This window comes from Rhinatrema bivittatum, chromosome 4 (genome assembly GCF_901001135.1).
Source record: "Rhinatrema bivittatum chromosome 4, aRhiBiv1.1, whole genome shotgun sequence".
Taxonomy (NCBI): domain Eukaryota; kingdom Metazoa; phylum Chordata; class Amphibia; order Gymnophiona; family Rhinatrematidae; genus Rhinatrema; species Rhinatrema bivittatum.
Genome location: NC_042618.1, coordinates 287,449,068 through 287,461,994, shown reverse-complemented (window position 1 = coordinate 287,461,994; position 12,927 = coordinate 287,449,068). Strand labels below are relative to the sequence as shown.

The 12,927-nt window shown below is 48.4% G+C and overlaps 1 protein-coding gene across 1 annotated transcript in view; it reads left to right on the top strand.

Annotated features, from left to right (window-relative positions):
• The window catches only part of ITPR2 (inositol 1,4,5-trisphosphate receptor type 2), a 1,380,003-nt gene that overhangs the window by 229,595 nt on the left and 1,137,481 nt on the right, over positions 1 to 12,927 (top strand). Inside the window, 2 exon segments of the mRNA XM_029597493.1 lie at positions 7,822 to 7,920; positions 12,041 to 12,124. Coding sequence (XP_029453353.1) covers positions 7,822 to 7,920; positions 12,041 to 12,124 — 183 coding nt within the window.

Here is a 12,927-nt window from a genome sequence, read left to right as displayed (position 1 = left end):
CTGTGTGCACAACAGCGCACACATCTCCCTGAGCGTGCACCAAACCTACGCGCACAACTTCACACACCGGAGTGCACAATTGTAATTTACGTGCACAAGCCATGGCACCACTGGAAAATAAACTCAAAGCTCAGGGCCTTTGCCCAGCATGCCACATTAGAGCTGCACAGCATGAGGAGGCCATGGCCCTGTGCATACGGTGCGGAGAGGCCCTAGGGGAACCCAACTCATGGCCCTTCCCAGCCGGTACCGGGCTCCAGCCTCTCGAGCAGTATGCTGGACCTAGCATTACACAGTGGGAGCCCCCTCAAACAGGGCTGCCCAGGGACAAGGCGCCCCTTACTCTAGACCCAGCATCTATCTCCTGGGTGGAGTTCTTCAAAGGTCTGCATACCTTCGTCCACATGCAACCGGGGCTTCCTATAATACGACCACAGGCTCCACCAGAGGACCTCAACATGCCGGGACCCTCTATGCCCAGGGAAGTGATCCCACCGCCCAGAAGCCCCACCTTCGGGGACACGGACAACTCAGATGAGGATTCAGAACCCCTGGAGGAAAGGGGAACTCCCTCCGGGGACAGAACCCCACCGAACCATGAGACACTTCTTCACCAAGGATGAGCTTCCAGACCTGGTCACACACAGCTTAAAACAGCTTGCCATTGCATATTGCTGAGAGCCTATTGAATGCCATTGTGCGTGTATTGCTAACCGCTTATTGCTAAGAGTATATTGCATATCATTGAGCGTATATCGTGAGCCGCATAGGGCTGGGCGCCTGTGGTCGATATTGCTGCCGCATATTATTCTTCAGCGCCTGTTCTATTAAGCGTATATAGCTGCCGCATATTGTTATTATTGTTAAGCGCCTGTTGTATTAAGCGCATATTGCTGCCGCATATTAGTATTGTGCGCCTGTTGTATTCAGCGTATATTGCTGCCGCATATTATTAAGCGCCTGTTCGGCTAAGCGCCTATTGCTGCCGCATATTATTATTGTGCGCCTGTTGTATTCAGCGTATATTGCTGCCGCATATTATTGAGCGCCTGTTGTACTAAGCGCATATTGCTGCCGCATATTATCATTGTGCGCCTGTTCTCTTAAGCGTATATTGTGGCCGCTTTTCATTCAGCACATACTTTTCAATGGAACAGAACGCCTCAGCGTCTTCAGCGGGGGCGCCGCCTGCCTCCGGCATTAAAGCCCTTGGCCTCTGCTCCGCATGCCAGCTTCGAGCCACGCACAGTGAAGAGCCAGACTCCCTATGTGCCCAATGTGAGGAGGCCGTGGGACCCTCGGGCCAGGACCAGTCTCAGCCGCGATTTGCTGACAGTTCCCCAGGGGCTACCCCGGATGTAGCGGGCAGCCTCGGCCAATCGGGAATCCCGGGGGATCTTGTACCCCGGCGATTAGAGGCTGCTTCAATTTCCTGAGTGGATCTCTTTAAGGGGATTCATGCCTTTGTACAGATGCAAACGGCTTCCCGTCCAGGCCCTGCGGTTCCGGCGGTTCCGGCTGTTCCTGTTGTTCCTGCTGTTTCTGCGGTTCCTGCGGTGGCTGCGACTGTGGCGGCTGCTGCGGCGGCGGCTCCTGCAGATCCTGTTCCTGGACCCTCGCGCCCTTATCGTGAGCGGGTCCTCCCGCCGCTGGACAGTCCAGATCAGTCAGACCAGGAGGTTTCACCGGATGAGTCCGAACTCCCGGACGAGGGGGAACTTCCCCCAGGGATTGAGCCATATAGAACCATGAGGCGGTTCTTCCCTATGGAGGATCTCTCCGACTTGGTGTCTGTGTCTGGCGGAGTTGGATATTACAGGTCCCAGCGCTACGATACCCTCCGCGCAGAACTCCCTGCTGGAAGGTCTTCGTCCTACAGCCCGCCATTTTCCATTCTTTCAAGCAGCACAACAACTGATAGATTTAGAATGGGCGGCACCAGCGGCTTCCTTCAAAGGGGGCCGGGCCCTGACGGGCATGTACACATTGGCACCCACTATCCAGGACCTGCTGGCGTGCCCTCAGGTGGACGCCTTGATTAGCGCTATGGTCAAGCGCACTACCATTCCAGTTGAAGGGGGGACGGCCCTCAAGTAGCCTCATGACCGGCGACTGGACGCCATCCTGAAACAGACCTTTGAGGTGGCAGCTCTCTCTTTGCGGATCGCAACTTGCTGCACAGTGGTGACGCGTGCCTGTTTGTCACAGGTCAGGAACAACGCTCCAGCAGCTGACATGGAGTCAGCTCTCTCATTCCTCACAGATGCTGCATCAGATCTAGTCCGGACAACAGCCAAGGGGATCTCATCCTCTGTAGCCGCCAGGAGGCAGCTCTGGATCCGGAGATGGTCAGCTGATGCGCCTTCAAAGACACGCCTCACCAGATTGCCCTTTAAGGGCTCTTTCCTCTTTGGCAGCGACCTTGATAAACTGGCCAGTACATGGGGCGCCTCGCCAGTGCCTAGACTGCCGGAAGATCGGTTCAGAAGGAGCCAGCACGCCTTTCCAAGGCCCTCCAGGGGCAGGAGTTCACAGCGCTTCGTTCCCTACAGGAGTCGCTACCAGGCACCTCGTTCTCAGGCCCGGAATCAGTCCTTTCGGACCAAGCAGCGCAAGAGGGGAGCAGGCCCGGGCTCAGGTCCTGGCCGCACCTCACAATGAGAATCCGCCGATCCATCTGGGGGCCATAGCCATAGGGGGCAGGTTAACCCTCTTCTACCCCAGATGGGTCAAGATTACGTCGGACCAGTGGGTCCCTGCCATCATCCGAGAGGGGTATTATCTGGACTTTCATCATCTCCCTCCGGATAAGTTTGTGGAATCTTCATGTCCCATACACAAGAAGGCAGCATTGGAAGCTACCTTGACGAGGCTCCTGTCCTTGAAAGCCATCATCCCAGTACCTGCCTGGGAAGTGAATTCTGGACACTATTCCATTTATTTCATGGTACCCAAGAAAGGGGGGGCACCTTTCGGCCTGTACTGGACCTCAAGTCAGTCAATCGATACTTACGGGTCCCGAGGTTTCGCATGGAAACTCTGCACTCCGTGAAGACCGCAGTACAGCCGGGAGAATTCCTCACGGCATTAGACTTGTCGGAAACCTACCTGCATATCCCGATCCATCTGGATTATCAGCGCTACCTACGCTTCAAGGTTCTGGGTCACCACTTCCAATTCCGGGCTCTGCCCTTCGGATTGGCCACGTCACCGCGGACCTTCACCAAGGTGGTTGTTGTGGTAGCAGCGGCCCTCAGGCGGGAAGGAATTCTGGTCCATCCCTACCTAGACGATTGGCTGATCAGGGCGAAATCATGACAGGAGAGCCATCGGACAACCGACAGAGTGATCGCCCTTCTGGAAAGCTTGGGCTGGGTGATCAACCTCAGCAAGAGTTGCCTTCAGCCTTCCCAGTCACTGGAATACCTGGGAGTACAGTTCGACACCCAGGCAGACACAGTCTCACTACCAAGACACGGTTAAAACTCCAGACGCGTAGCCAGTACTTGATGGGCACCAGTTGGCCCATAGCTTGGGATTATCTGCAGGTTCTCGGTCTCATGGCATCCACCCTGGAAATGGTACCTTGGGCAAGGGCCCATATGAGACCTCTACAACACTCCCTGCTCTCTCGCTGGAGTCCCCGTCTACGGAACTATTCCACGCACCTACCTCTGCCTGCCAGAGTACGGACCCAGTTACGGTGGTTGTTGCAGTCCAACCACATGAGCAGAGGGTCGAAGATGTCCTCCCCCACGTGGACTCTGCTCACTACAGATGCCAGCCTGAGTGGCTGGGGTGCACACTGCGAAGGACTTACCGCACAAGGGCTGTGGAACAGAGAAGAGTCCGCATGGAACATCAACCGTCTAGAGGCTCGGGCAATCTGATTGGCATGCCTTCGATTTGCTCAGAGACTGAAGAACAGAGCAGTCAGAGTGATGTCCGACAACGCCACCACAGTGGTATACATCAACCGTCAGGGCGGAACCAGAAGTCGACAAGTATCTCTGGAGATCACCCCACTGATGGCTTGGGCAGAGGCGAATCTTCAGGACATCTCCGCCGTCCACATTGCCGGGAAGGACAACACCACGGCAGACTTCCTCAGCAGAGAACGCCTAAATCCGGGAGAGTGGCAGCTGTCACCCACAGCCTTCCAGATGATTGTGGATCACTGGGGTATTCCGGACATGGATTTACTTGCAGACAAGTCCAATGCTCAAGTACCCAGATACTTCAGCCGCAAGCGCGATCCGTTCTCCCACGGAATCGATGCCCTGGTTCAGCCATGGCCTCCAGGGACTCTGCTATACGCTTTTCCTCCGTGGCCTCTGCTGGGCGCCATCATCCACAAGATTCAGAAACACCGGGGCCTAGTTCTTCTAGTGGCACCAGACTGGCCAAGAAGACCCTGGTACGCAGACATGAGAAGACTACTGGCAGGGGAGCCCCTTCCCCTGCCTCCTCTCCGGGACCTTCTACGTCAAGGTCCCATCCTCCACGAGGATCCAGCTCAATTCTCTCTTACGGTCGGTCCATTGAGAGGGCTAGACTGAAGAAAAGAGGTTACTCGGAGCCCGTGATAGATACACTCCTCCGAGCTCGCAAGTTTTCCACATCCCTCACCTATGTAAGGATCTGGAGAGTTTTTGAAGAATGGTGCGATACTCATGGTACCAATCCACATGCGACCACAATTCCTATTGTTCTGGATTTCCTGCAGGATGGGCTTCAGAAGGGTCTCTCCCTCAGCTCCATCAAAGTGCAGGTGGCTGCACTGTCGTGCTATGGTCCCAGGAGGGATGGCAAGACCATTGCCACGCATCCAGATGTGTCTCGCTTCCTGAAAGGAGTTAAGCACATTCGTCCGCCACTGAAGTGGCCAGTGCCTTTGTGGAACCTCAACCTTGTTTTGGATTTCCTCGCGGGATCCACCTTCAGACCCCTTCGGGGCTTGTCTCTCCATTCTTTAACCTTGAAGATGGTGTTCTTATTGGCGGTCTGTTCCGCGCGCCGCGTCTCAGAGCTACAAGCACTGTCCTGCCGTGATCCCTTTCTGAGAATCACTCCAGAGGCTATCCATCTTCGCACGGTTCCCTCCTTTTTACCTAAAGTGGTCTCGCAATTTCACCTTAATCAAACTATATCCTTGCCTACCACGGCGGGTTTGAAGAAATCAGAAGAAGGGCGTCTGCTACGCCATCTCGACATAGGCAGATTGCTGCCCAGATATCTGGAAATGACAGAGGACGTACGAAAGACAGACCATCTGTTCGTCCTGCACAGCGGGAAACGACAAGGGGAAGCGGCCTCTCGGCCCACCATCGCCCGCTGGATTAAAGAAGTTATCAGAGCAGCTTACGTGGAGGCCGGGAAGTCTCCGCCTCTACAAGTCAAGGCTCATTCTACCAGCGCACAAGCGGCATCTTGGGCAGAATCCAGGATGCTGTCGCCTGCAGAAATCTGTAAAGCGGCGACGTGGTCCTCCCTCCATACCTTCTCCAGGTTCTACCGTCTGGATGTCCAGGCCAGGGAGGACTCAGCATTTGCGAGGGCGGTACTACATGGTCCTCAGGCAGCCTCCCGCCCAGGCTGGGAGTAAAGCTTTTATACATCCCATTCGTTCTGAGTCCATCTGGCTACATGCCAGGAAATGTTGAGATTACTTACCTGATAATCTCCTTTTCTTTAGTGTAGACAGATGGACTCAGCATCCCGCCCTGCTGCCTGTGTACATGGGTTTCACCGATTCAAGGTACGCCATGTCATCTGTTTCCATAAGAGCGTACACTCTACCAGGTGTCAACGCCTTCCAGTTGGGAATGCTGGCGGTCTCCAGCTACTATCAATCGGTCAGGGGAATCCTGTTTCACTTTTCACTGAGTGTCAGTACACACATCCATAACAGCTTTTGCAAGGAAGATTACTAAGTTGCTACGCTTCCTGTGGGGATATATATACACCCGTGCTGACGTCAGATCCGTCTCCAACTGCTAGCACGCGGATACTATACCCATTCGTTCTGAGTCCATCTGTCTACACTAAGGAAAAGGAGATTATCAGGTAAGTAATCTCAACATTGCTCAATTGGGGAGAGTGTCTATCCACCTAATCCCTAGTATATGGCTATTTGATATTTATCTAGCGGTCCAACCAACTTTGAATGAATTCCCTCAGTTGTTTTTAGACAAAGTCTCATTGGTGGCCAAACAAGTAATTCTATTTAATTGGACAAAATAGTTGATGGCTCTGTTGAAACAATAGAAGCAACAAGTTTATAAGTTGCTAAATTTTGAATACTTAACAGCAAAGAAGGCATCCTCTAAAAGGTATGCTCAAATATGGGCAATATGGAGAGAGTGGGGTAGATTTTATAATTTTGTGCGAGCACTTACTTTTGTTCGCGCACCAGGCGTGAACAAGAGGCGACGGGATTTCAATAGATACGCGCGTAGCCGCTAAAATCCGGGATCGGCGCGCGCAATGCTGCCGATTTTGGGCAGCCTGCGCGTGCTGAGCCGCGCAGCCTGCCTCCGTTCCCTCCGAGGCCGCTCCGAAATTGGAGCGGCCTCGGAGGGAACTTTCTTTCGCTCTCCCCTCACCTTCCCCTCCCTTCCCCTATCTAACCCAGCCCCCCGGCCCTATCTAAACCCCCCCTACCTTTATCGCTGGATTTATGCCTGCCAGAGGGAGATGTAAATCTGCGCGTGCCAGCGGGCTGGTGGCGCGCCATCACCCGACCCAGGGGCTGTTCCGGAGGGCACAGCCACGCCCCCGGGCCGAAAGCACGCCCATGGTGCCGCCCCCCGAAACTTCGCATCACCCGCGCCACGCCCCCGAAACGCCGCGTCACGACCGCCACGCCTCTCCATGCAAGCCCCGGGACTTACGCGCGTCCCAGGGCTTGCGCGCGCCGCTGAGCCTATGCAAAATAGGTTCGGCGCGCGCAGGGGGGGGGGTTGGGGTAGGTTTTCAGGGGGTACGCGCGTACCCCTTTGAAAATCTACCCCAGTATGTTCAATCCTTACCACTTGATTCCAGGACTGATATTTACATAGTAAGTCCTAGTCTATAAGAATGTGCTATATAACTAATATGTTATAGACTTTGCTCTTTTGAGATCCGTTTCACAATTTGATTTTTGGTCTGCGTTGAGGAATTGTTATTTCCTGATTTAGTTTACTGAACATGGATCCTTGTTTGCCTGTAGTATTCTTTTTACTAATCAAGAACTGGATTTGTATTCCTTTTTCTTTCTGTAACCTAGGGAAGGGGAGAGTTGGGGGGAGAGTGAAAAGGGGGAAAATCAATGTTCTTTTTCTGTTGTCTATTGTTGCTATTATGATGCTTATTGTTAATATTACTTATCATCAATACTACTCATTGTTCTTCTTTTTAACTTTTGCTATGATGACACCTGGCGTACATGATGGGCACTGCTCTTATAAATTTGCTACTTTGCAGTGTTACGTTTGCTGTATGACCATTGCCAATTAAAAAAAAAAAAGGTGTTGCTTTATTTGCTGAGATTATCCAATGATTTTCTAAGCAAAATTTTAGGATTATAATGCAACATTTCTGATATTAATGAGGGCAATCATATTGAAATCTATGTAAGTGAATGATTTAGAGAACTAGGGTAGCTGACTAGTTGTAAAATGAAGTAGACATCTGTTTCTATTATATTTGAAATTTTTTATTGAATGTTGTTAGAATATTTAGGCTTTGGTTCTTTTTTGTAGAATAGGAGACTGCTAATGAAAGATTTCTCTGTTTATATCTTGAGTTCATAAGCTGTTGTTTATATTTTGTCTGCAGGTTGTTGTGGGAGACAAGGTTGTATTGATGCCAGTTAATGCAGGACAGCCCCTGCATGCCAGTAACATAGAGCTCCTGGATAATCAAGGATGTAAAGAGGTAGGATTCCCTGTCTTCAAATAACCTAGGGAAGATTAAAAGAACACAAGCCATACTGGCAAAAAGCAGATCCCATAATGGGACTAATGTTACTAGGCTTCTTAGTTCTACAACCAGTTTATTTTAGTTCTTTAGAGTACCACACACCAATGCTATTAATGAACTTTTTTATATATTTATGTGATGCACCTTTTTTTTTTTTTTAAGTAAAAATGTATTATCCAATATAATGTAAAGCTTGCAAACATGATGCACCTTTTTATATAATTATGGATGGCTAAATCATAGAAACATAGTAGATGACAGCAGATGAAAATCAATTGGCCCATCCATTCTGTTCAGCTATTTGGTATATGCTGCTTAGCTATGTCTCAGCTGTCAGCCATAGAAGCTTGATTGCTTTATCTAAATCTGTTTATGCTATTTTACTCTGTGTTTCTCTACATTCCTGGTTATAGGAGCATACAGTTTTCCATACTTAATCCAATACCCAGCAGACTGCCCCCAACACACAGAAACTTACATCTTACCACCAAACTTTGTAATATTCTAAGCATCTACCAAAATTAATGACTATGTATTTATTTATTTTTATTTATTTAAGAACTTTTGATATACTGACGTTTGAGAGACACATCACACCGGTTTACAATAAACCCAGGAAAGGAGGAATTACAATGAACGAGGAGCAGGGAGTGGGAGCAGGCAAGAAGAGGGGGAGAGGGAGCGGGAGAGGAAAAAAGAGAGAGAGAAAAGAGCAGAAGTAAAAGTAGAAGGAGCAACCATAATAACATAACATAAGTAACTTATTTACATCATTTCTTTAGATTACATCATTGGGGCGGAGTGCAATGGATAAGAGAATTAGCCATGAACAGCTAAAAGAAACTACATCATAATCATAGAGCATAAATATCAGGGGTTGGATGAATTTTGAGAGGTTGAGGGAGGAGGTCTAGGTTTGATTGGGATCTGGGTAGGCCTGCCGGAAAAGCCATGTCTTGATGCCTTTTTTGAAAGTGTGCAAGGATGGTTCAAGACGAAGATGGGTGGGAAGTGAATTCCAGAGGGTGGGGCCCACAATAGTGAAGGCTCTTTCTCTGGTTGTGGTAAGGCGTGCAGTTTTGAGGGGCGGGGTTTGCAGGGTGCCTGCGAGGGCGGATCTCACAGGGCGCTTAGAGGAATGGAAGTGGGGCATTACCTTGAGCCAAGCGGACTTATTTTTATTTAGTGCATTGTAAAGGATGGTGAGGGTTTTATATTGCAGGTGGAAAGGGATGGGTAACCAGTGCAGATCCTTTAGTATGGGGGTGATGTTTTCTCTCTTATGAGTGTTGGTGATGATTCTTGCCATGGAGTTCTGTAGGATTTGTAGGGGCTTAATGGTGGAATATGGGAGGCCTATAAGCAGGGAGTTGCAATAGTCCAATTTAGAGAGGATGGTCATCTGCAAGACTAGGTGGAAATCTTGGGCATGGAGAAGAGGCTTACACTTTTGGAGGATTCGGAGTTTGTAGAAACCCCCTTTTAGTAAGGACATAATGTGTGGTTTAAAGTTAAGGTGTTGGTCTAGGGGGACTCCTAGGTCTCTTACAGAGGGTGGTAGGGAGTGGGTTAAGGTGGGGGGAGATGTGGGTTCAGGTTTATTAGTGATGATGAGGATTTCCGTTTTTGCAGCATTAAGTGCTAGGTGGAGGTTGGATAATAGGGAGTTAATGCAAACTAGGCAAAATTCCCAGAATTGCAGGGAATCTTTGAGGGTATTTTGAATGGGGATGAGAATTTGCACATCATCGGCATACAAAAAGATGTTTAGGCCTAGGTCAGAGAGGAGGTGGCAGAGGGGCAGGAGATAGATATTGAAAAGGGTGGAGGATAGGGAAGATCCTTGGGGAACGCCTTGCGTGAGTGGAAAGTGGGAAGATTCGGACTTGTCAATTTTTACTACGTATTCTCTGTGGGTGAGGTAGGAGGAGAACCAAGAGAGTGCTGTGTCAGAGATGCCTATCTCTGCCAGCCAGGAAAGAAGGATTTGGTGGTTGACCATGACAATTGCTGCTGAGATATCTAGGATGGCAAGTAGAAACGCTTTCCCTTGGTCCATGCCTATGAGGATAGTGTTTGTGATTGCTAACAAGAGATTCTCGGTATTACGACCTTTACGGAAGCCAAATTGGGATGGGTGTAGGATATTGTGGTCTTTGAGGTAGTCTGTGAGTTGAGTGTTGACTACCTTTTCAAGGATCTTGGAAAGGAGAGGCAGGTTGGAGATGGGCCTGTAATTTGCTGGGTCAGAGAGGTCGAGGGTGGACTTTTTAAGGAGAGGCTTGACGATGGCAAGTTTGAGGGGGTCTGGGACTTTGCCGGAAGTCAGTGAAGAATTTATTATATCGACTAGGGGTTTAGCAATGGTGGTAGGTATGGAGAGTAGGGTTTTTGAGGTGATTGTGTCTGCTATGTGGGAGGCAGGTTTCATCTTTTTTAAGATGGTTTCTATCTCCCGGGCTGTTGTGAGGTCGAGGGAACTAAGACTGCTGCCATTGTGGTTAGGGAGTGGGGGAGAGTGGGTGGGCTTGGTGGGGAAATGAAGGAGAATATTGGAGATTTTGTTATGGAAGTACTTAGCAAGTTTTTCACATTTTTCCTTGGTGTTTTCTTCGTGGGAGGTGGGGGGAGATGACTTTGTGAGATCTGCAACATAAGAGAATAGAGCATTAGAGTTGAATTGGTATGCATGGATTTTGGATGAATAGAAGTCCCGTTTGGCTTGGAGGGTGACTTGACGGCAATTGTGTAGTGTGTGTTTATATATTGCTTTGTGTGTGGGGGAGGGTTGTCTGTGCCAGATGCGTTCCTTGGATCTGAGCTCATGTTTTATCTTTTTTAGTTCACTGGTGTACCATGGTTTTTTCTCATTCTGCGAGATGGGGATTTCTTTATGGGTCATGGGACAGAGTTCATCAGCTATTGTGTTGGTGATGTTGTTCCAGGAGTGCAGGGCTGCATCAGAATTAGGTCAAGGTTCCCAGATGCTTTTTCAAATGCTAGGGTAAGGGCCTCTGTGGAGCATGGTTTACGGAAAGAGAGAGTTTTCTTCTGTGTTTGTGAAGCCAAGGAGGGGAAGTTGAGAGTGATACAGGCATTGATAAGGAAGTGGTCTGACTAGGGGATGCGAGAAGCTACAGGGATGTTAGGTGCTAGGATGTGGGAATTAACCAAGAGGATGTCAAGGGTATGCCCTGCTTTGTGTGTAGGCGTAGCAATAAGTTGTCTGAACCCTAAGGCTTTGAGGGAGACCAGGAGGGTTTCACAGGCTGGCGATATGGGGCTGGCATCCACATGGAGATTAAAGTCTCCGAGTATGACTGTAGGGAGGTCAGGCTTGAGAGAGTCTACAGTAAATTCAATGAGGGGGGAAGGGTCATGCTCGAGTAAATCAGGGGGCATAGATGAGGCAGACCTGAAGGGCGGTAGATTTAAAAAGCCCAATTTCTAATCGGGGGTGGGGGGGGGGGGAGTGGAGGGTTGCAGTTTAAGGTTGAGGTGTTTTTTGGCAGATAGGAGTAGCCCTCCACCTCTTTTTTTTTGGGTCTCGGGATGGAGAAGATGTCATAGGTTTGTAGGGGGAGTTGGTTGATGAAAACCTGATCTGAGTCCTTTAGCCAGGATTCAGTAATGGCGCATATATCAGGGTTGTCATCAGTGAGCAGGACGTGGAGGATGGGTGCTTTTTTAAGGATAGATTGCACATTGATTAAGGTTATGTTAAACATCTGGCTGCTTAGGTACTTTGACCTGGCTAGATAGTACATGACCACCACCAAACTGCTGGTATGAAGTTGATTGGTTTCTGGGGAGTTTTAACCTGTTAATATCAACCCATCTACCCTATGGCCTACAGTGCTGTTAGGTAATGCTTTATTTATCTGCTACTTTTTTTTTTTTATCACTTTGGATGATACCAGGACAGCACTAACCTGCTGGCTTCTAATTGGTTGGTTTCGGAAGAGTTTTTAGCCTGTTGGTAGCAACCTGGCAAAACCTGATAAGTGCTAATGCTATAATTATACCTCATGGTCTAACAGTGTATCTTATAACTACTTCATGTTTTCTTGAATAGGTAAATGCTGTAAATTGCAATACAAGTTGGAAGGTAGCCCTATTTATGAAATTCAGTGACTACCGAGAAGATGTCCTTAAAGGTGTAAGTGCAATATTGTGATTAAATAATTTGTGAATGTGATATTTTCTTTTTTTTTCTATTGACACTATGAAGTCTATTTTCAAAATCCATTTAGACGGAGAACCTAAAAATTATCTTTCTAATGGCTAACTGGTGATAAGGAAAGGTGTATGTGGCTAAATTCTTGCCCCTTAAGTTATGGGGCTAGAATTTAGTCGCACAAATCGGGTGCATTCTGGGGGCAGGCGAGAGGTGTTTCTGGTAGGAGCGGAGTTAGCCACATAAGTTATGATATTCGGAGTTAGAGCTTAACTTATGCAGCTAACTTTGGTCGTGCTGCTGACCTGTCCTAAAGTTAGCCACAGAAACATATGTGACTAACTTTAAGGTAGCTTGTATATTCAGCGGTGCAACCTGAAGGAAATTTCAGTCATTCTTTATAATAAACAAACTTCACAGTGAAGCCACTTAAGACTTTTATAATACAAAATATTATTTAATATGTTGGGACCTTATATATAGTTTTCAAATGCTTCAGACAACATTGGCTGTCTCATTCAGGCTAAAGTAATTATCCCAGAACTCCGCATTATTTTTATTTGCAACAAACTAGACATATTAAAGATACAAAATGTAGAATATACTTAGCTCCATTTTAAAGACTTCTGTTTTGGCTAGGTTTCGAGTAGAAAGCTCTTTTCAAGAGTAGTCAGTATTGATTTTGAAAAACTTGTTTTCATCTGTAAATCGCTGCAGCAGCAGGAAGTAGGTGATGTCAGCACAAATGAATCTTTATTGGGCACCAAAGGTACAAAAAGAATAAA